We start from the raw sequence: 25,743 nt of genomic DNA, 5'->3' as shown, positions 1-25,743 counted from the left end.
GGAATGACCCAAAGTCTACCCTGGGAAAATCATGAAAAGCCAAAGTTAGGGAAGAAATGCAGACATAAACATAAAGCCCTCAAAGAAATCACACCACAGCGCACTAAATGAGTAGTGTATGTCTGACTGAATAGCTTGTTTGAAAATACCAAATCAGTGTTTAAATAATGTGGCGGCATGTCCTGTATTTACAGAATGCAGCATTTGGTAAACATTTAAAATAGAGTTTGTTTGTAATTTAAACATTCATCACTGAGATATGTTTATGAGGATTAGTGTATTTGTTCGCAAGTGGGTATTCAATCAACCCACCACTGGTTTGTATTGCAATTGTGGGTCTACTGTTTCATCCATATACAAAACCCACACACTGTTTGTTTTACTTGTTACCTTGGTGATTGTGTCATCATCAAACCTCTAACTCAATAGCTGTAGCAGAGGAAATTGAATAGCCCTGAAAAGTCATGCCTTTTAGATTGTTCACATCACTTAGGTTGCTCACAACTACAGGAAACTGTATTATTCACCAGTACAGTTCTATTTTTTTTTTTTCATGTAAACCAGTAATAACTGATTCTGTTTTTGTGGTTGATTGTGTTCATTATCATGTGCTTCTTTACAAATTCAGATTCCGTAAGATTTCCAGCTGTTGACTAACAGGGTTCTTCTCACTGTGTTTACAAGGGAACAGAAATTACCATGAGGTTGATTAAGATCAGTCCTTACATAATATGTCCTGTCTCATAGGCTTTTGACAACTGGATTGTTTTCAGAGCTAAAGGCAAAGGTATTGGTATACTCACATAGTAACTTAAAATTGTTTTAGCATTAAATCTGTTAACTTCCATGACACTATTCACTGGCATAATCACAGTCTTATTCAATTAAACCCTGTGGTGACCTTTTCTTTATTTGCTTTACAACTTTGATCGCAAAGCGTGATTCAAAGCGTGGTATACAACGACAAGTTCACCGGTAGAATTCCATTTGTATGAGCACACTCTTCATTTCTGTATCATGCAGAAAGAAGCTGAGATTTCTGTTCTGTGAAGACTGTATTCCCGGCATGGCAAAACAAATAAGAACTTCTATGACGTAGATCTGTTTGTTAGTCTATCACAGTAGGGCATTTTGGACCACCACTGTTAGCTTAATCTCTGTGCTCTGTCAGTTATCCATATAAGCTGGGGATATTGACTCCTCTTGATTGTTTTATGACCCCTTGGCACCAGTCTGTCTGTCTCAGGTAAGATCTACGACTGTGGTTTTAACAGGGCAGTTACGGGAAGCACAGCACACATCACTGGAGATAACCATGGTCCAAGTGCATTTTGTCTGTCATCCCAATTCCACGGTTGGTAATGGCAGTCCTTTAGCACACAGTCATTTACCCAGCAGACTTTTATTAATATACACTCCACTGGAAACCATGAACCAAAAGTTTTTAGTTTCTGAAAGTGCTAATGGTGTTTTATAGTGTGGATTGACACTCTCTGCAAAGGCTCATGAAGTTTAAGTCATGGAGACTAAGGGCAATCCTGGAGGCTTGTCCTCAGTGACTTGCAGAACCAGAATTGTCAGATGTGTCAATGTCCTTTCCCAGTCATGGTGGGTGAGGTTTGACTGTTGCAAAATGATTTACATTACTGGATCTGGGTCTATTTCACCATTCCCTTATCATCCACATACAACCTAGCAGATCATCTTCCTCTGCACTTATCTCTCAGTGAATTTTGCATGCGCAGCATGGTTTACTTCACACAGGTTAATAAGGTCAACTAAATCCTTTAAAAAATATATATGTACATATGCATGGTTAAAAAAAAATGTATTTGCATTATCACTATGCAAGGAATATACCTGATTAACTTCCATGTACTTCAATATGTTTTCTGGATGAGTTATGGAGCAGTTAATCTTTAGCAGCTGTTCTGCATGAGTCCTCAAACACCCTCTATCAGTTGGTACACATAAGAAGCATTCAACACCAAGTCCAAGTCACTGGACAATGAGCTGGCATTAAGTTCACCTCTAAATGCGTCTGTGTGTTTCTAAGCGTTGTTTGTCTAGTTTGCTCATATTCATGGAACTTTGTCATATGTGATTTGTGACTTGCGGTTTTATGTGTGAGGCTGTATTTAAAGGTTAACTGCTTCATCATTTAGAGCATGTGTTTCAGTGCTACTAAGAAAAAAAAAAAAAACTAAATAGTCAAACTGGAAAGTCAGGATTTATGAAACCAGAAAAAAAATGTGTGACTGCAAGGTTTGACAAGAGATGTACGAGACGTACCCTTCTGCAGACTGAAAACCTCACTGTGTGTTACTCTACTAAATAATCTCTTAAGACTGCTCATTCCGATCTCAATTCTGTAAACTCATGTTTTACTCCTCCTTCTCTGGTTGCCAAAGGGCTACGTATTTTTGCAGGGTATGCCTGGGTGTCATCTGTCTGCATGTGCTGTTAGGCCAAGGTTTACAAATGAAGCGTGTACTTCATTTCTGTGCACCAGGTCTATTTTCACATTGTCCCACTTCCACTAAGTCAGTGTCCTGGCTTGATGTAGAAGTCTACAGGATAAGATCAAGGGGTCATACTGTGGGGTTCTAGAAAGCCTTAAATATTTAATTCCACAGTATGTGTGTGTGTGTGTGTGTGTGTGTGTGCGTGTGTGCGTGTGTGTGTGTGCGTGTGTGTGTGTGTGTGTGTGTGTCTGTGTGCATTGATTTTGTGTGTTGTGTGTGTGTTTTGTGCTTGTGCCTGTGCATGCACACGTTTGTGTGAAAGTGTGTGTGTTAGAGTGCAGTTTGCTGCCAAATACATTCCTTCAGTGCAGCAACCCAATACAGATCAACACTGTGTAGATTAGAGCACATAGCCTCAGAAGCACAGCAGAGTGATTCAAACACTTCCTAAACACAAGATTAATGGGCATGTCTCTTTACTGTCCTATTATAACATCAGAGACACACTTTTAGCCCTTCGGGCACCTAAGGTGCTTCAGATTATATTACTTAATAAACATTTACCTCAAAGACAATTCAGTTCAGGTCAGTTTTATTTGCATAGCTCTTATTTTAACAGACATCGTCACAAAGCAGCTTCATGGAAATCCAGGACTCAGTGTATCAATGATCTGAAATTTATGATCTCGATGTCAAAAGGGTGGTTATAACAGCTTTGTTTATGACAATTCAGGCAACAAAAGACACAAATCTGCCTACTAAAAAACATTGTTAGTAACTAAGACATTCTTTTTTATCTTCTATTTGCTGTCTTAAATCATTCCTCCCAGAAGTAACAGAAAATGAGTAAATTAATACAAGACCAGCTGCTATGATTATACCTCATATCAAACTGCTGGTTTTCACTGAACACAAACCAAAATATCGCTGACACACTTTTCATTAAATGAACTCAGTTACTTCCAGATCTTTTGTCTGTGTCTAGATTATGTGTTCTATATTTGGATCTGTGCTATGAAGATGCGGGACTGTACTGTACGTCAAGTAAAGGACTTCCTGTGTGCTTAGTAATACATTGCCAGACATCACAGCTGTGAAAGAGTAGATTCAGAGTCTGTGGTGGACATGGGACGATCCAGGAGGCGGAGCAGGCTGTTGTTCCTTTTGTGTGCTCCTGTCTGTCATGACAGCACACAGAGAGAGGAGAGGCCCAGGTAATCCTGGCTGAAAGACACTCAGCTCTGGGCAGTGCTTCAGACACTGAGGGTGTGTCTCACCACAGACACTAAGGAACTCTCTCCTCTCCCTATCTCTCTGACTGACTGTCTGTCTCTCTGTCTCTCTCTTTCTCTTTCTGTTTTTCATTCCTTTCTCTCTCTGTCTCTCTCGCTGCCTGTCTGTCTGTCTGTCTTGTCTGTCTTTCTCTCCTACTGTCTCCCCCTCTTTCTCTGCCTCTCTGTCTGTCTCTCTCTCTCTCTCTCTCTCCATTAAAATCTTGGCCAGCCACAAGGAAAATACACAGTGAGTGATACATAAAGTTCTTTTAAGATAGACTTAGTACTGGGCCAGATTTTGCATGTTAAGAAAAACTCCACGGCATGTTATCATGGAAAAGTTCCAGAGAATTCTGGGGCCCTGTTCCCTGAATTCCGCAAGCATTGCCGGAAATCCGACATGAGGCAACAGACGACCCTCTTGAAGGGGAGAGGAGTGTGAATGAGTGCACAGAGGGAGCGAGGCAGCCACTGACAGACAGACTGAGTCAGCAGCTACATTCCACGGGAGTCAACCACTAACTTTACCCTCATCCTCTTACACACACACACACACACACACACACACACACTCACACCTACATACACACACACACACTCACACACTCATCCAGTCATTACTCATCCTCTGTATAATTTATCAGATATGAAGACAATCAATACATCCAAGCTGATCCAAGCAGTATCAAAGTTCCAACTTCTAAAAAATTAGAGTTCAATTTTATTCTCATAGCCAATACTCTCAATTAAGTGTACTTTGCTTTTGTTGCATATCATTTGATCAGAAGGGTATGTGTGAAATATTTAGCAAGACAAAAAAAATCCCAACACAGAAAAAAAGTTCCTGGAAAAGAGTTCTACCGGAAGATGCTCATTCTTGTTACCTTACAGGCAATATTTTTAGCAACAAACAAATAAGGTAAGAGCATGTCATTTTACTCCCATGATGTCTTCCGGTAATTCCGGTAATCCTTGTAATCCCACTGTCAGCTGCAGACTGTATGATAGGCCCTGAGTTGTAAACTATTAAGACAAGAAAGTGTACATCAGTCTCATTGTGAAGAATTATGACTGCTGGGAAAGACCACCCCTAGTGAAACTAAGACCCTCTGTCAGGATCCAATCAGCACTATGTTATGCCAGACCGGAGCCAATCTGACCACACCACGGCCTGTGGAAAGCCATATGAGTCACTTTCGAAGCATGTCGGTGCTGGACTGTGTGACAACTTGTCGAGCCAACCACAAAGACAGCTACACAAATGAACTCAGGAAAAGGAGAGCTCATCTCAGAGTGCATTTCAGGTCAGGGGCTTCCTGCTAGTTTTTACACGCAGCTCATCACTCTCATAGACAGAATAAAGTACCTCACTCCCTGGGGCCATAACTCTAACCACGTGGCCTCAGATGCCACCAAGAGCTGGCCAAATTCCGATACATTAAGCCTAACTCTCATTCATTAACCAGATACTATCGACCTTGTTAAGAACTGAAAAGACTGTGGGACAAGGCTTGCCTCACCAGCTACTAGTATTCTGTATATATCACATGGTTTAAGGTTATTCAATCTTTCTTATGTTATGGTGCAATAAAAAAAAAAATTATAACTGAAATAAAATACTTAAATCATGTCATAAAATGATTACTTGTTCAATGAACTATGAATTTGTTGTGTCTATTTGAGTCCTAAGGGTAAAGTGCTATATATTTATAAAGACATTAAGCAGGTTTCTTGTCCAGCGGTGAGTCAGAGTTGGCTCAAAGTTGTGAAAATATAGGCCATGTCTCAACCATTTGTGTATATATGAGGAAGCTGGCAGCAAACCACACAAAACGCACTTGTGTCATTTTCTTTTTGGTCATTGAGTTCACTCTTGTGTAATTCCACAAAAGTGTATCTCAACATCCAAATCTTAGCTTTTGCTGTGTTTCACAATACTGCTTAATAATGTTTAGCGATAGAACACTTAATCCCATTAATCTACCTCTTCAAAAGTAAAATTAAAAAGAAAAAAAGATAACAGATGCCTGTTATCTTTATGTGAAGATCACAGACTGGTGTGGGGTGGGTCTGGTGTGGGATGACGTTAGGAAGAGCAAGTCAGTTTCGATTAACATCACTGAGATGATAAAGGTGGTTCATTCAGGCGTGTAATGTTTCCAGTCATTCTTATTCCAAACAATAAAATTCGAATCAGCTGAATTTTGTGTGAAATTTTGTCTGAAGTGTCTTAAGTCAGCATAAAAATCATGTTTCATATTATGTCCTCAACATATTGGGCACAAAGAGGCTCTCAACAGGAGATTAATTACAGTGATATAAAAGCCTGCCGAATGCTGAATTTAAGGATCTGTTTATATAAAACAGAATAGAATAGAATTTATTCTATATTATTAAAATAGAATAGAATTTATATAATTTTATATATAATTGATATAAATATAAATTTTCATGCACATTATCTGTAGTCAGAGACTACACTGTCGGTCAAATGTTAAGTATGAAACCACTGTGATTGTAACGGAAGACCCACTTCAAGAGATTTGACATCTATTTATCAAAAGTACAGAACATACTCAAAGAGGGATTTCTTTTACTGTGCTTTTAGAATAACTCACCTGAAGTTGAAAGCTTGTGAAAGGTAATATTACAACAATAGAGAATTTTAGATCCTTAAATGACCCTTTCCCCCCCCCGGCCCGCCCTCTCTCTCTCTCTGTGTCCTCTGTGTGGGTGGTTGCCTGTCTGTCTCCACAGTATTGCTTGTAGCGGTAGGCTTGGCTTGGAACAAGTGTGTGATTAGTACTGAGTCAGATACAGGTGTTTTGAAAATGTACCAGTGTACCCGAACGTCCTCCTTAATTTAGCTTTACAGCTACGGCCAGCCCAACCTCTTCACACGCAAGCGTCGGCAGAAAGAAAATTTAGATCTACAGGTATAGCCCTTCTGCCCAAAGAGAGTTACAGTGTAGGCTACAGGCATTCAGGGAGGCCATGGTGGAGTTTACAGTGAGTATTTGGCAGGCAACCACTGCCCCAATGCTCAGGTCACCTTTGTCATGGTGGCTCACTTTATTTTGAAGGATGGCTACAAAGCATGACAATGGTGTTGACTGCTATTGTCATCCTCTGTAAGTCATGCAATGTAGAATTTCCTGTTAGATTGCCATTGTGACGTAAAAGCCTGGAGTGTCAAAAGAGTCGAGTTGACTCATGTTTCACTATAAACTGAGACAAGACACTACTACAGCAAGAGCAAGTCTAGAAATTTATCTAAAGCACAGTACAGTTTTGTTTCATCTGTTATGTGCAAACTGACCAAAAAAAAATGGTTCCGACTTCTTTGATAACCATCTGTACGTCAAACAGTTATTTACATAGTTTTGGTAAATTTCTCTTATTTTGGCACTGGTACTGACAAATGATTAATAATCATTTGCAAACACTGACACAATATTTTACCACTCTGGCTTTGGACCAGGCCATTTTGAGTATTGCAAAATCAGGCTCATATTTCAATATGTTTCTGACAGCATACATTTTGTTTATGCATCTGAAAGCTGATCTATGTCATCTCTAATGAATGGATCTTGTGTCATTTTCACTACATTTCCTTCACATTTCTCTTCCTGTTACCTCATCCTGTTCAATATCAAATTACTTTTTATCTTCTGCTCTTTCTCTCTCTGTTTGTCTCTGTGTCTCCTTCTCTTTTTCTTTTTCTTCTCACCCACACTGCTACCCCAAGGCTGAGATATCTAAAAATAACTGAAAAGAGAGATAGAACAGAAAAATATCTCTGCTGCAGCTTCTGTGCTCTTAATTAGAGGGGTTAGTGTGGAATCAGAGGAACTGAATGTGCTTAGACTCAGTCACAGAGACTTGGAAACCTCAACCTGAGAATGTGATAGGAAACCCAATGATTTGCTGAAAACATTAAAATGTTATTCTGGCTTCGCAAAGCACTTTGTTTAGAATCAAATTACACTGACTAGATGAAGCCTGCTGTTTTATGTCAACGTGTCTGAAGCGGAAGGTTTAGGCTGAGTGTGTAATTCACATAAAAGGTAAATCAGTTTATGTATTCGGAGAAAACATTTCAACCCATGCGTTATATTTATGTGATATGTGACAGAATTGCACCTTTTGGTTTCCTTGTTTTCAGTCTACCTCAATCTCTCAGATTTTCTTCCACTATGAGTATCACCGGTGTCTGGGGATGGAATTACTTGGGATTACAGAGAGGTTCAAGCTCTTTGCCAGTACATTTTGCACACTTCACCTTGTTTTTGTTCTTTACCCCTTTTTTGATTAGAGGAAGATTGCTGTTGTTCCTTGGTTTTAGTTTTTGTTGGCACGGTTGTTGTAATTTTCATTACATCTTTGGTGCCTTAACTTTCAAAAAGAATGAGCACCAAGAGACTTATTTCTGCTGCTTATTGTGTCAGTACATCTACTGTATTTTTTGTTGTTGTTGTTGTTGTTGTTGTTATTATTATCGTATTTATTATTTATATAACAGGGTACCCGTACCAGGGGATCTATATTAGCTTTATTTCAGTGCCAGCGTACATGAAGATTAATTCATTGCATTGTAGTCTTTTTTGCTGATCTTTCAGATTATCTCTTTCTTTTTTTTTTTTGTAAAGAGAGCAAAATACAACAACGGCCTTTCATCTCAGGCCTTTCGGCAACTGGTAGATCACTGGCATTACTGTCTAGCTCAGACAAGGGGGGAAGAGCTGAACTGAATGATCATTATAGTGAATTTTAGCTGGACTACTAACTATCACTTCCGTGTAAACGCAGGAAATTTTAATGTCAATCATTTATTTCAATCCCTGCATAAATTGTATGAGAATGAGGTTGTTTGTGTGCATGTGCTGATTAATGCTTAGCACGCAGTAACAGAATTGTGAAAATTTCATCTGTCCTTCGAAACATGTGAGGACTAAAGATCATATGAGGATCTTATAACAAACAGAGGATCTCGTAACCAACAGTGTGATCAGTCTGCCAGGAATAAACCACACCGCGGGGAGAAACAGATTCAGACCTGTGCCGTAGAGCACAGACACCCTGAGGAGGACAGTGCGCCAGCTGCAGCGTTACTAAAAACAGACGCGCTACCCCTATTATTCCCTTTACAGATGCAGTGTCTGCACTCATGGAAAGTAATTACATGTCTCTGACTCAGAGGAGGAGAGATGAATATCTAACAGATAAATTATCCCCTTTTCGTCTCATCGGGGAGATCAGGGTATCTAGAGGTGAGGGCATGGGACAAAACAAGAGAGAACAAAAAGAAAAACAGCAAGGAAAAAAAAAAAATAAGGGAAATGTGGGGCAGGTGGAAGTTCAGGGTCGGAATGATGGGAACAGGGAGACAAAGAGAAGTCTGTACTCCAGTCTCCAGAGGATACCACCGGTGTTTTGCAACCAACCAATCCTGGGTACACACTCAGTCTGCGTGACTGCTCCTAGGCCACTCATTGTCTTACATAAGACTGACCTGGTAAAATTCCGTACACACACACGCACGCGCACACATACACACACACACACACACACACACACACACACACATACACACTTGCTTCAAAGTGTAGAGGCTAGCTCCCCCACATCTTCCACCATTGCCCCATGGCAATGTCAATTTCAAAGTGTTCAAAAACAACCACCCACTCCACGGATGTTTTTCCAGCTGCTCACAAATAGGTTTTTTGAGTTTGGATGAAACTTGAATGACAGCTGTGTTCTTGAGTGAGACAGGACATGCATGTTACAAATATCCAGAAATGTGTTACCTGCTGAGGCATGGAGCATGGTCTAAACATCGCCTTGAGCCACAGTGAAGAGCAATTTTTCCCCAACTCTTAATGTGTCTCTGGAGTTCCAGGTGGATTCACAGAGGACTGGTGAAACTCTGCAGTTTGAAGTCTCCTGGGGTTTATGATTCTTACATTCTCCTCATTATGATGTAAAAGACAATTTCACTAACATCTCAGTAAATCATAAGGGAATATGGCTATCCTTGGCCTACAGTGAAATTAAGTGTGATGAACAAAAACAACTTTAATCAAATTAGACTACTTAGAGAGAGTGTGAAATTCAGTAAGAGTATACCTTTAAACCTGGATGCAAATAGATCTTGGGACATTAGGAGTGTTGTACAATATTCAGACAGATTAAGATCGTATGCCAACCATGGATTTAGTACATTGTTTGCATGAATGATCAGTATTTTAGATTTTATATAGAATTAGACACAAACTCACAGCATGAATAAATGTATGTGTGTGTATGTGTGTGTGTATATATGTGTGAGTGTGTGTGTGCGCGCATGTGTGCATGTGTGGAGGAAGTTTATTTCTATTTTTGTTACATGTGTGAACATCTATCCTCTTTCTCAAATAACAACACTTATATTTGTAGGTGACAATTGGGTGTTCAGACTCGAGCTACCCTTCAACTGATGAAATTGTGTATAATTATAACACAGAACATGAACCCTGTTTGACCCCACAGATAATCATTCTTTCACTTCAACACCCTCATTTTCTCCTTCTGCAGAATCTTATATAATAACTGCACAATTGTTTGGTGGTGGTTAGGCTGAAAAGACTTACAATGAAAAGTCAGATGCTTCTTGGGTGGCCTTACATCAGTGAATAGTAGTCAATGCTCATTCTGGCTATTTAAACTGGTTTTGTAGTGTCATGTTGCTATGGCGTGGTGTAGCAGTGGTTCGTCTTTTCAGTTTGCACAGCTGGGATTAACTTTGTCTCAAACAAAGAAAGCCACCAGGTATGACAGACTTGGTTTCCTGCATACACTCCTATTATAGCACCCTTAAACATCAAAGTCACTAACTCTAAGGTTAGAAGCCACCCATCAGTGTATTAAAAAGGAGGCTTCTGTTTGCCGCTCTACTGGGCACTAACAGTGGCCAGATAAGAGAGGCCTGCTGTGGACCAATAGCTTTCAAGTGACCTCTCTCCGACCTTAAGGTTACTCACTGTGGAGTGCAAACAGAATTTGTTTCAGGTCTGTGACTTTCACTATTTGCACAAGCTATGCAACAGAGTAAGTATTTCGAGGTATTTGTTAATTTTTTATCAAGCCACTTTTTTCTACCCTCCCCCTAAGTCAGACATCTGTTTTTTATCTGTTTTTTCAACATTTCTCTTGTGACAGGGTTAATACATCAGAAGAGGACAGTGCTTTCGCCTGGTATGGCATCTGAGTGCAAAGTAAAAACATCCTCTACTCCTCTGGCCCAGTATATTTCCTGTAATGTGTGTGTGTGTGTGTGTGCGCGTGTGTGTGGGTGGGTGTGGGTGTGGGTGTGGGTGTGTGTGCGGGCTTGTGTGTGTGTGTGTGTGTGTGTGTGTGTGTGTGTGTGTGTGTGCGTGTGCGTGTGCGTGTGTTTGCATCTATCTGTTCTTTTCTGGATGAATGCATGAGCCTGTGCACTTCTGTGTAGGTGTACCAATGTTTGTATTCCTGTGTGTGTGCGTATGTGTGTGCGTGCCTGTGTGTGTGTGAGTGTGTGCGTGTGTGTGCATGTGTGCGTGTGTGTGTGTGTCCATGTGCATACACAAAGTCCTTGTCAACCAGAAGAACAAGTTGGACAGCCAGAGATAAAGGAGAAGCAGGAAGTGAGGATGTGTCATGTGTTTAACCCCATCAGCCAGGGTAATCCAAACAGAGAGTCATCATTCTACATAGAGGTGCCAGGACACTCACTGGCTCCAGTTCTCAAAGAGCTCTCTTAATTCAGCATGGCCACAGCATGGTAAGCAGGAGACCCGGACAATGGAGGACTTACAAGCAGCAAAGTGATGTATACAGACTGTGATATCAGAGAAATTGGCTGAAACAATGAACTGAATCACTACAAAGGCTTTGTGTCAAAACTTCATTGGCAGTGTTCTGGTGCAGTCACTCAGCAGAGCAGCTACTTTCCCACGTTTTGCCTGTCTAAAGCAGCTGCCAATGAGGATAGATGATAGTGTGTCAACAAAATGATTTTTAGTATTCCTCAGCAAGTGTAGCTGTGCTGTCCTGTGAGAGACTAGTTAATCATTAGTGTGTGGTTGTGGTCTGTCTAGCCTGCATGGTGACAACAGGACCAGTGTTTCTCTGACTGCTGATGGAGATTAGTGCAGGAGTGATCCAGTCTTTCTCATGCATGGGAGAGCAGAGGGGGGGGAGGGGAGGGGGGGGAGTGAACGCTAATGGAGTCTCTCTATGAGAAATGAATAAAGAGACTTCAGCAGCAAGACTTATTAAACCCACGGGGAAGCTGCAAAAACAGCGCTGTGTAGGCCATTGAGAGCTCAAGCATACACATACGCCTTCCAGTGCAGGCCTATGTAATGAAAAGGCAAATTTCCACAAACATCTTTGGAAAAACACACACTAACACATACGCAAAAACATGTGGCCCTGCTGCATACATCCATTCTGTGTTAAAAAAAAAAAAAAAAAAAAAAAAACACCGCATACTGTATACATTCACACTATGAACTGATGTTTCATTCCTTCAACAAAAAAAATCTGATTTAATGTTAGTAATAAAATAGGACAACAAGTTTATATAGAGGTAAAAAAATTTACTGAACTAACACAAGCGTATCATTTGGACTAAACTCATGCCAGCATGTCAAATGCATGCTGACATAGAAATCACCTGCTGACAGAGCGCATAGGCACTCACGTCCCCTTGTTCCCCAATAGCAGGTACACTCACCTCTATTATCAGCTGTCCAAACATGCCCTGGTTACACCATGCATCCTCTTGTCCACCCTGAGGCACCCGTAAACACCCACGCTCTACCATTGCCAAACTGCTCTTTCTGTCTGGGTGCTTTCTCATTACACTCAAAGTCATTGTTGTTTTCCTTTATGGGAACAGAACGTTTTCAGATAAAAGGCTGTTTTTAAGGTTTCTGGTTTACAGCATCCTTATTTTGTTTCATATCTGTTGGTGGATGGTTAGACACAAACCTGCCATCTAGTGGTGAGAACATCTGAAAAAAACTTCGCATTGAAAGAAAGGTCCATGCATTTCATTTCCATTTGCCAATGGACGGGGTGATTGGCTCACCTGGTCTAAACAATTACTGGTGTTATAATAATTTTTATGCAGCATGCTGATACATTTGATTAAATCTGTCATCAGCTGTCTTTGTGAATGCTGGAGTTGTGCCTGATATTTCTTGAGGTGTTTATCCATCCTTATGATCTTATTTATCCATATGTTTCTTATAGATTTCCATTTCCGTGTATATATTTACTGCTCTTGGTTGTCACACAGTGTCTGTAGTTGTGTGCATGCAAAACACAGGAATCCCCAGCTAGTAAACCCTTATCAAGGAGATTTTTATCAAGGTGAACAGCTTATGCGTAACTCTCTGAGGAGACAGAACACACAGAAATAAATGATACCTACATGCATCACGCAGTGTCGCAATACAAGTTACAAATATGGTCCCTTTCACTCATACATTCATCAACATAAAAACATCTTTGTACCAACTTAAAACCAATGAAACAAGGAGAATTCAAGCATATCTGCAAGCATTTACAAGCCTTTATCTCTGGATCTAAACTTGCTCAGACAGAAATCCCTTTTCAGAGAGGAAGGTAGGTACATGGTTGTATAGGAGTTGCATTCTGTATGAACACAGTTTTCCTTTCCAGCCCTGACGTAGATAAGAGCCAGCGTGGAGGATTATGCCCACGTCAAGATCCCCTTGATAAGAAGAAACATTTCTGATCCCTCCCTTTTTCTTCTCTCTGAATCAGGGCACATTTTAGTCATCCTGATAAGCTATGTTTTGCCCTCTGATATTTGATAGACAGTCTTCTCTCACCAATCTGCCATAAGCACTATGCACTCGAGTCACATTTTTTTAACACTGGTTGCAACTATCATTAGTATTCCTCCACTACAAATTAAACTCATCAGTTAAATTTAAAACAATTATCCCATGTTGAGAAGATAATCAAAGGAATACATTTTTATACTGCTCCCTGCTTCTCCCTTTAACTTTAACAGCAATATTTCATCAAGCAGAATTTTAAGAGCACCGCTTACTTCATTTCCTTCTAAATGAAAGTTACTTCGCACAAATATTAACACTCTGTGTCTCTCCTGAAAACCAAACACAAGTAGACATGGAGTTGCATGTAATTTCCTGGTCCCTCCTTGTCATACTCCACGTTTATGGCCACTATCAGCAATGTTCTAGCTAATTTATGATCCTGACCACTGACCCACCTGCAACCTGCAGAACGCAACATCAACTAGACCCTGTTTCCATTGCATTCAATCATCCCAGCTGAGCTCCGGGAGATTTCAGTCTCACTGGTTTATAGATTTTACCATGAGAAATCCCCCCCCCCCCATATTATAAAGTATGACATATAATCTGCCGTCATTGCACAACATTCAAATGCGTCATCCAATGTACGTTGGAATATTACAGAAAACTAATTCAGTGGTTTACACAAAATAGTTGTAAATTTGTGGTACTGCCCGAGCATAAATGGAAAAGTTAAAGTCACATATTGATGCAAATATGTTGCCAGTAGATTGAAATAATACGGCAAATGTCGTCTGGTTAAGTACATGAATGCAAAATCTGTGGGAGCATGTATATGAGACCAGGACTTCTGATGATCAGCAAACATTAGTTGTCACAGTTTAAAAGTAAAAGTAAAGCTTTCAGAATACTTCCCAGTTAGCAACCTGTGCAAAAGTGCTTTAAGAACAGTTACTTTAAAGAGCTCACCAAAAGAGATCACCAAATATGTAACTAACCTCAGCTATTGGGTGGTGAGTGCTGAGTACATGGCACTGCACAGATCTGTTCTGTGGTTTGTTAATGATCAGTGTCATCTTCCTTTTTCATTCAAAACCAAATGTCCCAGTCATCCTGTGCCACAGGCCAATTGGATGAAACATGAGCGTCAGAAACCTGTCACATTTCTCACACGTGCTAGGATACAGGACATTACATGTTTAAAAATTTTAATATACAAAGTACAAAGTCAAGTGCGCTGTTAAACAAGCTTTTGCGGTATACTATCAGTTTTGAAAACAGAGACGAGAGTCTGTGTGACAGTGATTTGTTTTAGATATTTTAATGTACATTCAAAGCCCAGTCCAAGCAGTCCATCAAGCATTCACATTTTTAATGGTAGTATGCTGATCTCTGTAAACACAAATATTTCTCCTCAGCATTTACTAAATAATGAAAGCGCTCTTTATTCATGTCCTAGACTGTTTAATGGGTTGTCTTGTATCTGTAATAGTATAGGGGAAAGACAGGAGCCATGGAAAGTCTAGGCAAAGACAGCATCATTTCCTTAGCTTGTGGTTTCAAAAAACAAAAAGCCTCATTTCCATACATGAGTGTGAAGTCTCATGGGACTTTTTGCACACCACTGATTTAAATACACGTTCCCTTTCATATTGTTTAGGTTCCTTTGTCTGACCAGTGCAGTAACATAAGATTTCTGGGATGATGAGAACAACAAAGGTTCAGTGACCACTGGGTAGGTACTACAGAGGTTCAACAGAAGGGAACAATCAGCCTTTCTACACAATAAACATCTGTGGGATACAACCAAGGTCAGTCCTTACTTTTTCTATCTTGTTGTGTTGTTACCCAAGGTTCATTCATTGGTTCAAACCACCTCTACTAATGCCTCGCCCTCTTCTTTGACTATTTTACTGTCTACCTCATTTTCAACAGTAATCCCGTTTTGAACCACTAACTTCTCTGCGTACTATTCTATTTCCAATATGAATAAAAGAGAAATATGTATTTTATATTGGCCTTGATCTCATCAGTACTCACTTAACTGAATTTTCTTAATTTTACAGAATGCATGGGCAGTGGAGGCTGCTGGTTCTGTATTGTTTTTTTGGGTCCCACCAGGGCCAAAATCCATCATGGTTCCAAAATATCTCAACAAATCTCTTCAAGTCTCCTGGGGATTTTTTACTTGGAGGTATTTTCCCTATCAATGTACTCACCAGCAACCTAAGTGAGAGAGTCGAGCCGGATGATATTCACTGTGGCGTGTAAGTTAACTCCAGCAACCATTAGAGAAGAATTGTGCTTCCTTTAAGCATACTTAAAATGCTTTATGGCGTTAATGCAGTCGGTGTTTTAAATAATTAAGAGGGGAAGACTTCCTTTGTCCTTGTCTGTCTCTATAAAAAGTGTACTGATGAGGATAACATCTGCCAGGAAAGTTTCCTAACTTACCCCTGTAAGACCTCTGAGGAAATGCATATGTTTATTGTTACCACAGGATCAATGAGTATGGTCTAGCCCTATCCTTTGTGATGAAGTACTCTGTGGATGAAATCAATGCCAGATCTGACTTACTTCCTGGAATTCGGCTGGGCTTTGAGATTTTTGACAGCTGTATGCAATCAGCTGTCATTATGAAGCCAACCCTGTTCTTCCTCTCTGAGGGCTCCTCAGAAGTGATGGAGGTCAGGTGTAATTACACAGACTACGTAACACGCGTGGTGGCTGTCATAGGTCCATACAGTTCTGAGATGGTGTCCATGACTGGCAAGCTGATGGGCTTTTTCTTGATGCCACAGGTCAGTCCCTTGACAAAGTATAAATAAGATTGACCGACAAACACTATCATTTAACTGAATCAACATACCATTTCTGCAACATGCTATCACTGCTTTAACTGTTGGAAAAATGTCAAAAACAAGGACTACAGGATCCAAAAAGAAGAAATCTTAGAGCAATAAGCAGAAAACAGAAAAGAGAAAATTTGAATAATGTAGTCTCCTTTATCATCAACAATGATTAATCTCTCCGACCCTACTTTAATCTCATCCTGTTCTCTCCATTGTCAGATCAGCTATGGTGCCACCAGTGAGCGGTTCAGTGACAAGAGCCTGTATCCATCCTTCATGCGCACTGTGCCCTCTGACAGGTGGCAGGTGGAAGCCATGGTGCAGCTGCTTAAGGAGTTCCATTGGAACTGGGTGGCAGTGGTTGGCAGTGAGGATGAATATGGCAGGAAAGGCCAACAGCAGTTCTCTTCCGTAGCAGGAGAGCGATCCATATGCGTGGCATATGAAGGAGTGATCCCCATCTACAGCGACCCTGTGCCCGTGGTCACAGAAATACTGCAGAATATTGTGATGACTAAGGTGGGTGTCGTGGTGGTCTTCGCTCTCGCTGAACCAGCCAAAGTTTTCTTCACTGAGGTAAGAGCAGAACTATTCAATGAATTCGATTCAAAAATGCACAGTACATGATCCCAGAAGGTGACATGCATTAAAAACACACACAGAGCTCCTTTGACACTTCTTTGTTTGGGCAGGTGATCAGGAGAAACATGACAGGCATTTGGGTGGCGAGCACAGCCTGGGCTCTGCATAATAGCATGACTGCCTTGCCCAACATCCACACTGTGGGAACTATACTAGCCTTTGCTGATATGACACAGCGCCTAGGCCATTTCAGCAGCTACATGAGAGAACTGTTCACCAAGATTGAAGAGGAGAGGCTCCAATCCCAGAGCACAGAGCAAGTCGCTGAGTCTTCTCCTCTGGACAATCCCTGCCCGGACTGCTGGCAACTCTCACCAGACAATATGAGCCTTGTGGAAGTGCCAATGGTCCAGCGCACAGCCTTTAGTGTTTATGCTGCCATCTACAGTATAGCCCAGGCATTGCATGACATGCTTGGCTGCAATACCACAAGCTGCCCAGCAAAAACAAAGCACACTAAAATCTATCCATGGCAGGTAGGTTTTTAAAGCAATGAATTGAGAATCTGTTCTATTAATCTGTTTTATGTGTTTTATTAACATAGGATCTGTTTTTTATGTTTCATAAAAGGATCTGTTTTATTAATGTAGCATTAGAGCTGCACTCATAGTGATGAGGAGTCATTAGGAAGCTCCTTTAAACAGTGACTGATCTTCCCAACCAGCTGCTGAAAGAACTGTGGAAAGTGAAACTCAACATAAATGGAACATACTTTAAGTATGATGAGGAGGGAAACCCCAGCATTGGCTATGATGTACTGGTTTGGGTCTTTGATAACAACACTGTAAGATTCAAAGATATTGGCATCTTCAACCAGAATCTAACCATCAACAAAAGCCTCATCAAATGGTACACAGGTAGCGCTGAGGTAAATCCTATATTTTTCCTTTATTTTTTAACATTATCACCCACAATATACAGTCTATATATAACCTTCTACTTTTTTGGAATGCAGTTTGATGTCAAGTACATCATTCAAAAGTCAGTCAAGATTCTGAAAAGCACTGGTCTTCCAGCCTGTTCATTATGTGTATTATAGCATCCTGCAAATTAAGAGACAGTTACTGACACAGAGATTCTGATACAGGTTCCCCAATCCACTTGCTCTGAAAACTGTGCAGCAGGACAAGTGCGTCGTGTCAAGGGGTTTCATTCCTGCTGCTTTGACTGCATTGACTGTAGAGAAGGAACCTTCCAGAACAATACAGGTTCAAACTAAGTTCCAAAGAAGTAAAATTTCACCTAATCCCACACACACAAATTTTCAGCATGTAGCACAAAAGGAGGAACATAAATTGATGATATCTAGTAACAGTTCAGTTAAAAACTTAAGATATACTTATTCCACTTTTTGTGACATTAACTTTATCGAAAATAGTTGATTAGCTGGCATAATTAATTTACAAAAGGTTCAAATCTGATTCAAGCTTTTACCTGTAATAAACATATTCTATTCAAGCAAACAGGCAGGTACATCAATTGCATTCCAATTAAAGACTGAGTCCAACAATGAGGCCCTATAATAAGGAGATGTACCATTATCTCGTATCCAAAGATGATGTCCAGTGCACACCATGTCCCCGTGGCCAGTGGTCTGTCCATCTCAGCACCAACTGCACTCACCCTACCTTTGAGTACCTCTCCTGGAGCAGCTACAAGTCTTTGGGGCTGGTGCTGGTTGGGGCCGTCCTGTTAATGTGTCAGGCAACAGTGGGCATTCTCTTCTTTAGGCACCGTGGGACACCACTAGTGAACGCCTCAGGAGGGTCACTGAGTGGTCTGTCCCTGCTAAGCCTGATGGGAGGCTGTGCAAGCCTGGTGCTGTTCCTTGGTCGACCAAACGACTTGGTGTGTCGACTGCAGTTGCCACTCAATGCCATCTTTCCAACTGTAGCACTCTCAACAATCCTGGCTATCTCTCTACAGGTGAATTAAACCTGAATAACGCAGTAACGTTGTTCAAGTATGAATATGTACAAAGCGTTAAAAATTCATGTGACAGCTGATCAAAGTATTTTTCAGGCACACGCTCCAAGGTGAGACTGCTTTCAATTGTCTTCTTTTCTCATGACCAGATTGTCTGCGTGACCGAATTTCCAGAGCGGGTTCCTGCTCACCTGGAGAATCTGCGTGGGGCGGGGAGCTGGATGGTGGTGCTGACTTGCTGTGGTGTTCAGGCTGGACTAAGTGGATGGTACGTGCATGAAGGCCCTTCATTATCCCAGTACCTGTCAAACCTGGAGGTGAACTTTGTGAGAAGATTTCTGTGCTGTCCAGTCCAGCCTATCCTAAACTTTGGCCTAATGCTGGGCTTCAACGGTGTGCTGTCACTCATCTCGTTCATGTGTACCTTCATGGCCCCGAAGCCAGCCAGACAATACAACTTAGCCAGAGACATCACCATATCCACTCTGGCCTACTGTCTAGTGTGGGTGGTCTTCATTCCTGTCTACACAGGCCTAGATGATGAAATGAAGGCGATATCTCACATGACAGTTAGTTTACTCAGTAACATGGCACTAATGGCAGCTTATTTTTTTTCCTAAATGCCTCTTGCTGATTAAACATCCAGAATTCAATACAGATGACCACTTTTGTACATTTCTGGATGGAGCACCGCCAGTTCCTCAAGAAAGTCAGAACAAACAATAGCCCTGTAGTGAAAGATTTCTGGTTTCTGGTTTTGGTTGTTGTGGTTTTTTTTGTTTGTTTGTTTTGTTTTGTTTTTGTGAAGTACAGAAGAATGCATTAGTTGTAGCGTAAATTAAAATTCTGTGATGGTCTAAATAAAATTTGGTTTAAATCCTTGTCTGCCTATTGCTTCAGTACATCTCGCCGTTTTCCTCGCAAATGTCTATGACTGTGATCGTGTGCTGTGGCGCCTCTTGTGGCTCTCTTTATAAATTTTACTTAGAGACGGTTGCTAACAACTTTTCCGGTAGGAAAATCAGCAACGGCCTCGGGTACACAGTAAGTGCAGCAAGGAAAGTACTGGTTTGTTGTGAAGGTACAGTAAATGATTCCTTGTCTCACACATATACTATGTATTACATCTTTTCTTTTAAAATGTTTGCCTACCTCTCACGATTGGACTTCTCCATAATGACTGATTAATAATTGCGCAACGCTAATACTGGAGCTTGTATTTAGATTAATCGATGCATTTTAATACTTAAGATAGAAATACCAGCGGTTTGTCTTTATTTACTGGTCTAAAATGTAGAACAGTTATAAATGACTGACGGAGGCGATATACCACCAGTTTCCGTTTCTTTACCTCAATGACAGCTACAACCATGCCACGACGAAGGTCAGCTATGAGTGTTCACTCTGACGCCAGTGACTTGGATATCGATGGGATCGGTATGGTTATATTATTATTTATTTAGGGTATCATGCATTAAGTCGAGTGATTTCTTACTCTTAAATATTACTTCACATCAGATTATCCCATATCAGCATAAACTAAAACATAAAGTAGTTCAAAGCTTGAGAAAGCTGCCTGCCTGTCTCTCTCTCTCTCTCTCTCTCTCTCTCTCTCTCTCTCTCTCTCTCTATATATATATATATCCCTCTCTTTCTCTGTACATGTATGTGGATATGCATATGCATGTGCCCCTGTATATGCCTTTGTGTGTGTGTGTGTGTGTGTGTGTATACACATGTGTGGTAATCTCCAGCTGAAACAGAGATGGGCAAACTGCAGAGACAGTTCCGCATCATGGAAGGAGATCGGCAGGCCTACAGCATCCAGGCACAGGAGCTCATCCGCAAACAGCGGTGAGTCAAACCGTCAGAACCACCTGCTTCCCTGCATTTCCCTGTGGTGCCATTTACAGAGATTCACGCTGAGCTCTGGAGTACAGGAAGAAGAACCTCCGTTGTGCGTGTTTATGTGTGACAGACAGGAGATTGAGAGTCTGCATGCAGAGCAGGAGGAGCTGCAGCGCAGTCTGCATGTGTCCGACAGCCAGTCACGCCGACACAGTGACAGCCATGATGCTCAGCAGTTGCGCACCCTGCTTGCCCAGAGAGACGAGTTGGAGGAGCAGCTAGAGAGAGAGAGACAGAGCCAAGCTGAGTTGGAAAAAGAGGTGTGTTTCCACTGTCCTCCTCCAGAGACTGCCCCATTCACGACCATGTCCACAAACACAAACAGAACTGGAGCAAGAGGCGCCCTGCTCACTTGTCCCAGTCCCCAACAGAACACAAATCCAGCAGACACAACTACCAGAGGTGAAACGAGATGTGAAAGTGGGAGCTCAAGTTGATGTTTGTGTGGTTACGCTAAGTCACATAAAGTAGTTTAACTGGCACTGTACTTAGTGATCTCACGTTCAAATGAGCCACTTGAAAACATACACCGACTGTTTTCAGAGTCTAACCTTAAAATCTAAAAGCACTAATCGTAGTTTTATTTCCCCTCATTAGTTGCCACATGTCCTTCCCTCTCTCTTAAAAAGCCAGATGAACTCATTTTCTGTTGTGGTGCTGTTTATGCTCTGGCATCAGGTCCTCAGCATGGAGAGGAAGCTGGCTGAGCTGAGGAAAGGGGAGATCTACGCCTCTCTAACTCAGACATCCCAGGTCCGTCAGACAAAGAAGACAACCAGCACTCTGGAAAACAAACTGGATCTGGTGAGCATGGAACTGGTCTAATTTCCAGACAAGAACTAGTGCATGTTTTTTGCTTAATTGCATTATTAACGAGAAATACCTATGCAAAAATGCAAATTAGTCCAGAAGTATACAGTGTGTGAGAAACTAATGGATTAATATCTGTACTGACTGTTGGAGACTTATACATACATACATACATATATATATATATATACATATATATATATATATATATATATATATATATATATCCTTCTTCCAGGCCCTCATTCGCTTCAATGAGCAATTGACCAAGAATGGATGTCTGAGAGAGGAACTGGAGACACTGCGTGTGGAGCGTGTCCGGTTTCAGCAGCTGCATCGCAGACTGGAAAAGGTCCAGAATTAGTAAAGAATTACAGTAAGTGTTCATACAATAAAAGGGTGTCTACAGCCAGTATTTTATCTTTTTCACTGTACTCGCACAGGAGTTGCAGGAGATCCGGAGGGACATTGGCAATATTATTAACCTCTCTACATCTGCATATGAGGCCAGGTAATTCAGATTCTTAGTTTGAAACTGTGTTGTTTTGCTAAGGGTTTTAAACACATTGGCTACTACATCCACAAAATGTGTATTGCTCAAAAACAATGTGCTGTTATGGTACACACATAAATCTGTACCTAAGCAGTCGTACCGATAACCAAACTTGAGCTTATGTGTCTTGTTTGGGTGTAAGGGTTGAGGCACAGTCTAAAATGAACATGATGAAGGAGAAGGCAGTGAAAGACCTGGCACAGTACACTGTCGAGATGAAAGAGTTGGAGAGAGTCATTGCTCATGAGCGTCGCCTCAAGGAGTTCATGACCACCAAATGCAACGAGAGGGCCAGCCAAGATGAGGGCCAGGACCTAAGCCGTAGACAAGGTATGAGAGAGAGGAGGAGAAAGAGGGAGGACGGTGTAGTATGTACAGTCTGTACATACAGGTAAAGGTGATGAGAGATTTGTTTAGGTAAATGATGGGGATTATGATAAGGACCATGATGACGATGATGATGATGATGATGATGGTGTGTCTTGGCCTTAGAGCTGAAAGAGCAGCGAAGAACAGACTCTGGGCAGGAAACGTTGGACACTCTGGAAGAAGTGTTCCAAAGAATTCAAAATGTTACAGGAGAGGATGACTTGGACGTTTTGGTCACCAAGTTCATCCAGGGTAAGTTTAGTCAGATGCACAGATTTGTAATGCGCAGATTCTATTGATGTAAATTGCAGTCTGAAGCATTACACAGACTATCTCTGCGTGATTCTTTGCAGTTGAGGATCGTAACTTTGCTTTATTCAACTATGTGAATGAGCAGAACACAGAGGCAGAGACTCTGAGAGATCAGATAAAACAGGTCAGCCTAAGAATCCTATTCCATAGCCTAGATGGCACAACTCTCAAATTTCTTTAACAGTTCGATGTTTTTTTTGTTTGTCTGTTTGTTTGTTTGTTTTTTGCTTGTTACTTCTATACACACCGAGGTGATGTATAATCTGCATTGATCCATTCTATGAAACATTTGGCTTCTTCTCTCCTGCTCTCTGTGGGTTGGTTAATATTGCCACAGACCAGAGAGGAGATGGAGCAGTTCCATTTGCAGGGGCTGCAGCAGGAGCAGGAACACCATTCTGCTCTAAGAGAAGTAGATGAGCAGCAGAGACAAACAGAGGCACAAGCTCAGGAATATGAGACACAGGCCAACGCCATCGGCAAGATCCTTGACCAGATCAAGACGGGTATATAATAGTATGCCTATATAAGACTTATATTTCAACACTCATATAACTATCGTAATAGTAATGACAAGACCGTCTGGGGATGTTTGATTTGTGGTGTAGGAGTAAGCACAGTATTTGGTTTGCTGGAATGCGACCGCTCCTTGGTGGAAGACATGCTGGGCTCGTCGTCTGGGATCAGGAACAGCAACATTATGGCCTATCTGGGCCTGGTGGAGCAGAAGACCAATGAACTGCTCACCTTGCAGGCCTTCATCAACTCTAAGGTAGACCCCAAGTAGAAAACATCATTCTTGACAAGTGTGTGGCGGGTGAGGATACAGGACTGTATAGAATGGGTGGTATTCTTTTTCCAACGTTTTATTTTTTTATAAACGTTGTGAAGTTTAGTGAATTATGTCATTGATGGATCGCCTTAATGGATCGCTTCAAGTGATATGTCACAATTTCATGGGTACACAGGACCTTGAGAAAGATTACGATCCAAAGGATGTTGCTCGGATCCTGCTAGGTCAGAGTCCAGAGCTCCACAGACAGACTGTTGTTATCCAACCACCCATTACAGGGTAAAGTCAACAACAGTCCTCACTTCAGAATCATTATGTATGCATGGAACAAAACACCCTATGAGTAAAAATATCCAAATGCATAATCATATGTCTTGTTGTACAACAGATGTATTAAGTGTCTGTGTGTGTGTGTGTGTTTTGATGTTTGACAGAGATGATTACAATACAGAAGGGTCTCCACTCACTGATGAAGAGGAGCGACCTTTGACCCAGGGGGAACTCCGCCAACGTGTCATGAAAGGGGTAAGAAATCAAAGGCTCAAACACACACGTGCACTTGCACATGCACACGCACGCACACACATACACACACACAAACAGAACCAGCTGAGGTTCCACTGTGTCCTTGGTGCAGGTCCTGCGTAAAGAGGGAGCACTGCGTCCAGGAGGAGTAAAGCTGTCCAAGATCAGCATGGTCTCCAGCAACAGACAACACTCCCCAGAGGCCTGATCTCTCCTCTTCACCTGGATGTGGTTATTCCTCCTCCCCCAACTCAGCCCACCCACACCTCTGACTGTCACCAGTAAGTTTATTTTACTTGGAAGGTGAAGACTTTTCAGAAGACCAACTGCTTTCATTTTTCTTAGAGTTAAATTAGCTTTAAATTCAATAACTTATGTTTGCACAAAACCTTAAACTGAATTATCATACTGTATATTAGTTTAAACCAATGAAAATACTGTTTAGCTAAGTACTTTTTTTTTTTTATAATGACTTGTGTCTTGATGAAAAATGCATATTTGTAAGACTATAGGAATAAAACAGTGCTTGTCAACTGTGGATGTCAACATTGCACTGCCGCCAGGTGATCTTAAGAGGGCAGCACATGCACATCATCAGTGCAAACCTACATTCTGTGGGTCTCAGAATATACTGTCTGAATCGGACGGATATGGATCAAAGTATTGGTCCTTATCAATGATTGCCATTATTAAACTGTTATTAAACTGTATGCAAGCAGTAACTCTAATACGTTTTATGAAACTTTTATGTTTCAGTTATTTTAATTCTGAACTATTTGGTCCTAGATGGTTGAGAGCAGGTCCTTTATTGGAATGTTATAGGACCAGTCATTTTAGACTAGCACAACTTTGCCATTAAATTGTGGTTACTCATATGTAAATCATATGTAAAACATCAGGGATGGCATTAATTAACAGCAACAATATTATGAGAAGAATAAGAATCATAATTTAATGACAAACATAAAATTCATACCTTCCATTCAGCCAAATCTTTAAAAAATGGACAAGAATGTTCAGCGATCTAAGAACCATGAAGTATAGAATCCTATTTTTGCTTCCATTCATATTATGATTCTAATGTCAATAGTTATAATTGTGAAATCACATTTGATGAAACTTGTTTCTAATTAACCAAATCTAATAAATAGTTCTAAAATATTATCTAGATTTTGAAAGTTTATCATACATTACAAGTTTGATGTCCTGATGATTTGAACACAACTCAACCTTTTTCTTTCTTTATCTTGGTTTGTCCATGGGCAGAACATATTTATCTGCTTTAAAATTATTATGTTATGATGTGAATCTTGGATTGCTTTCAGTCGCTGACCGTTTAAAGAATTCTGTTCGAACAGTGGAGAGACAGAACAAACAATAGTTGTGGCAGGTATGCACAGAGAAATACCGCTCTTTTGAAATGATGTCTGTGCAAATAGTGGATGTTGCTTTGAGTTCTCAGGAACAATGAACTCAAGGTT

At 40.9% G+C, this 25,743-nt stretch overlaps 2 protein-coding genes across 2 annotated transcripts; both read left to right on the top strand.

The window, feature by feature from the left end:
• Positions 1-15,633: 15,633 nt before the first annotated feature.
• On the top strand, positions 15,634-19,718 carry tas1r3 (taste receptor, type 1, member 3). The gene is given in 9 exon segments (XM_030778289.1): positions 15,634-15,839; positions 16,073-16,373; positions 16,644-17,000; positions 17,117-17,542; positions 17,731-17,934; positions 18,154-18,274; positions 18,622-18,992; positions 19,142-19,600; positions 19,602-19,718. Coding segments are annotated over 9 exon segments (2,556 nt in total). The 5' UTR covers positions 15,634-15,639.
• A 644-nt stretch (positions 19,719-20,362) lies between these two features.
• Positions 20,363-24,470, top strand: odad1 (outer dynein arm docking complex subunit 1). Its single transcript, XM_030778288.1, has 14 exons — positions 20,363-20,429; positions 20,747-20,846; positions 20,971-21,160; positions 21,579-21,704; positions 21,949-22,062; positions 22,154-22,221; positions 22,406-22,593; positions 22,756-22,884; positions 22,986-23,068; positions 23,282-23,450; positions 23,553-23,716; positions 23,913-24,016; positions 24,172-24,262; positions 24,375-24,470. The coding sequence occupies exons 1-14, from the start codon at positions 20,363-20,365 to the stop codon at positions 24,468-24,470; spliced, it is 1,689 nt and encodes a 562-aa protein (XP_030634148.1).
• Positions 24,471-25,743: the final 1,273 nt, after the last annotated feature.

Source organism: Chanos chanos, chromosome 6, assembly GCF_902362185.1.
Source record: "Chanos chanos chromosome 6, fChaCha1.1, whole genome shotgun sequence".
Taxonomy (NCBI): domain Eukaryota; kingdom Metazoa; phylum Chordata; class Actinopteri; order Gonorynchiformes; family Chanidae; genus Chanos; species Chanos chanos.
Note: the sequence above shows the minus strand (reverse complement) of the source record. Positions and strands in the feature narration are given on the sequence as shown.